Here is a 2500-nt window from a genome sequence, read left to right on the forward strand (position 1 = left end):
TACGTAATTTCCATGACGGTTGTAAGGTGTCTGCTTAGACAATTCTTTTAGTGGGTCGTGTGGTCTATTGGATTCAGGGTTGGGTCTGTCAATCTGACGGCTTGTGTTCGAGTCCCAGTCAGGGAGGTAAAATTTGTATTTCTATATTATATGCGTTACTGCATTCTACCATCTTTCTCACATATACATTTTTTTTTTTTCTTTTTTTTTTCTCTTTTTAAAAGTTAGTTGTAGATGCAATCCCGTAAACAGATTCACACTCTTCATGGATCAGTTATCAAATAAAGTAGTGCTAATCTGTATGATATTTTTAAGTTTCATAAATTTCGGATTGTCTTCATCATCTATAAGGATTGTTTGCAATGTATATGAAAGAAAGGAGGTTTCATGAATGTATTAGACAGAAATCACAGCATTTACACTGACAAAACACTTTATGTTCTAAATGCTGGGGTATTTCAATCATGTGAGCCTAAACACTCTGGCTGCACCCACGCGCTATGTGCCCAAACACCCGGCACACCACCTAAAAGGAAAAGCCATGACAGAATATCTTGTCCCCAGCAGCTGGTCCTGCCACCACACTACGTGATATCTTGTTACCCATTAACGAGTTAACCCTTTCCCGACGGGGCACTCGCTACGCGAAGACCCCTATGCCGGGCGATTGCAATATTGCATTGAAATCGTCACACTGGCACGATGCCCCGGCATCGGGAGTTTGGCTGTGTCACACAGGTGTGACGCACCATCGTCATAGGGTTAATATACACATGTACATGGAGAAAACATGATAATTTATACGTCATACCAAGAGCATAATTTTCAACATAAGATGTGCAACAGAGAGCATTGACTAAGTGGTAATAAGAATTTATTCCTATCTAATTTTTCCCGTTACAGCTCAAAATGACTCAAAAAGTGTTTTTTTACTACTTTCCTATACAATTTTTATGCTTGGATGGATTTAATTTTCAAGTAACTCAAAAACATATATAAAAATAAAAAAGCATCAAAAGACAAATATCAATGAATCAAATTTGAATTTATTGTAATAAACACCTGAGCATCCTTCAACACTGGTTACACATAAACCCATAAAGGTGAATATAAATTTTCCACAAGTCTAAATGAAAGTCAGAACTGTAAAAACCCACACCACATTTTCCACCACTTCAAACAGATCAAAATACCATGACCATCAAATAAGACCTAATTTCCAAAAATTTCGAGTATTTTAACCTTAAATCAAATAGAGTATATCATTCAAATCGAAAACTAAAGAGATCACAAACCATCTAAAGACAGTGAAGGGTCGTGTGCATATCTTGCACTCCTTGCCATATCTGTCCCTCATCATCCGCACGTAAGGATTGTCGCCTAGGCATGTCTGGCAAAGGATTGGAAAATCCTGGAAGAGAAGAACTGTCTTTAATACATGTTTTTTCATACTGGTTTAGGTTTAACTGCATTAACCCACTGTGTACAGGTGTCATGATATACACGTCGGTACTGATTAGGCCTAAAAGACAGGAGTCTATGCATACAAGACGCGACATCAGGATCTGCTCTCAGTTGAAGCGTGCACACAGTCATAAAGTATTACAGCTGTAATGGTGCTAGCTCCTGAGTTACAGGGTTCCAAATTCAGCCTAAACCTGCATTTTATAATGCATTTGTGGAAAAATATTGTTTGGGCTAGACTGTACTACCCAGTGGGTGGAAAAAAACTTTTCCCCTTTCCTCTAATTTTTAGTTGGTGACGTTAGTGTCATAGACCGCCCACCCTGATAACCAGTTAAGTCGTTAGGCACCCCGTCCATAATGGGTTAATGAAACAGCTTGAAAGTTAATTAAAATTCACACTCATATTAACCCTTTCCTGACGGGGCACGCGCTACGCAAAAACCCCAATGCCAGGCGATTGCAATATTGCATTGAAATCGTCACACTGGCATGACGCCCCGGCATCGGGAGTTTGGCTGTGTCACACGAGTGTGACACACCGTCGTCATAGGGTTAATAAAGAAGAATTCAACATTTCTAAAATTGCTGTACCAATTATCCAATACATAATCTCCATAATCTCGTAATATACTTTTGGATATCTAGATAGATGAATCAACTAACAGAATAATAATTTGAATTTGTTCTGAAAAATCTGCAGTGGTTTCATGACAGGATCTTTAATGGCTGGTCAACAATCTCAAGTCCAAGCCAATATTGGCACAGTGTCAACCAATCACTGCAGCCTCCTTGCTACATCCCCTGGCAAATGACAGCACACCTCCACCATATATACTCTGGCATGATAAAGAGCTTGGACATTTTCCTAATTTGACAAAAAGTTGCCAAAGAGGTCCACAAGCTCTTTCTATCCGAATTCAAGTGGTGGAGATTTGTTGGTATTTGCTACAGTGCCAAAGGGCATGAAAGCCACAATAATAAATTGATAGGGGCACTGCAGGTGTCTTATCAACATTTACTAAAAAGGTGAAGA

General features: G+C 39.1%; 1 protein-coding gene across 1 annotated transcript in view; it reads right to left on the reverse strand.

The window, feature by feature from the left end:
• Positions 1-2500, reverse strand: part of LOC122258737 (pre-mRNA-splicing factor RBM22) — a 6702-nt gene that overhangs the window by 2954 nt on the left and 1248 nt on the right. Inside the window, exon 2 of the mRNA XM_043024881.2 lies at positions 1296-1411. Within this exon, the coding sequence (XP_042880815.1) occupies positions 1296-1411 (116 nt within the window). The remainder of the gene's footprint in view (positions 1-1295; positions 1412-2500) is intronic.

This window comes from Penaeus japonicus, unplaced genomic scaffold (genome assembly GCF_977035675.1).
Source record: "Penaeus japonicus unplaced genomic scaffold, GWHDUDI00000001_assembly GWHDUDI00000025, whole genome shotgun sequence".
Lineage (NCBI taxonomy): Eukaryota > Metazoa > Arthropoda > Malacostraca > Decapoda > Penaeidae > Penaeus > Penaeus japonicus.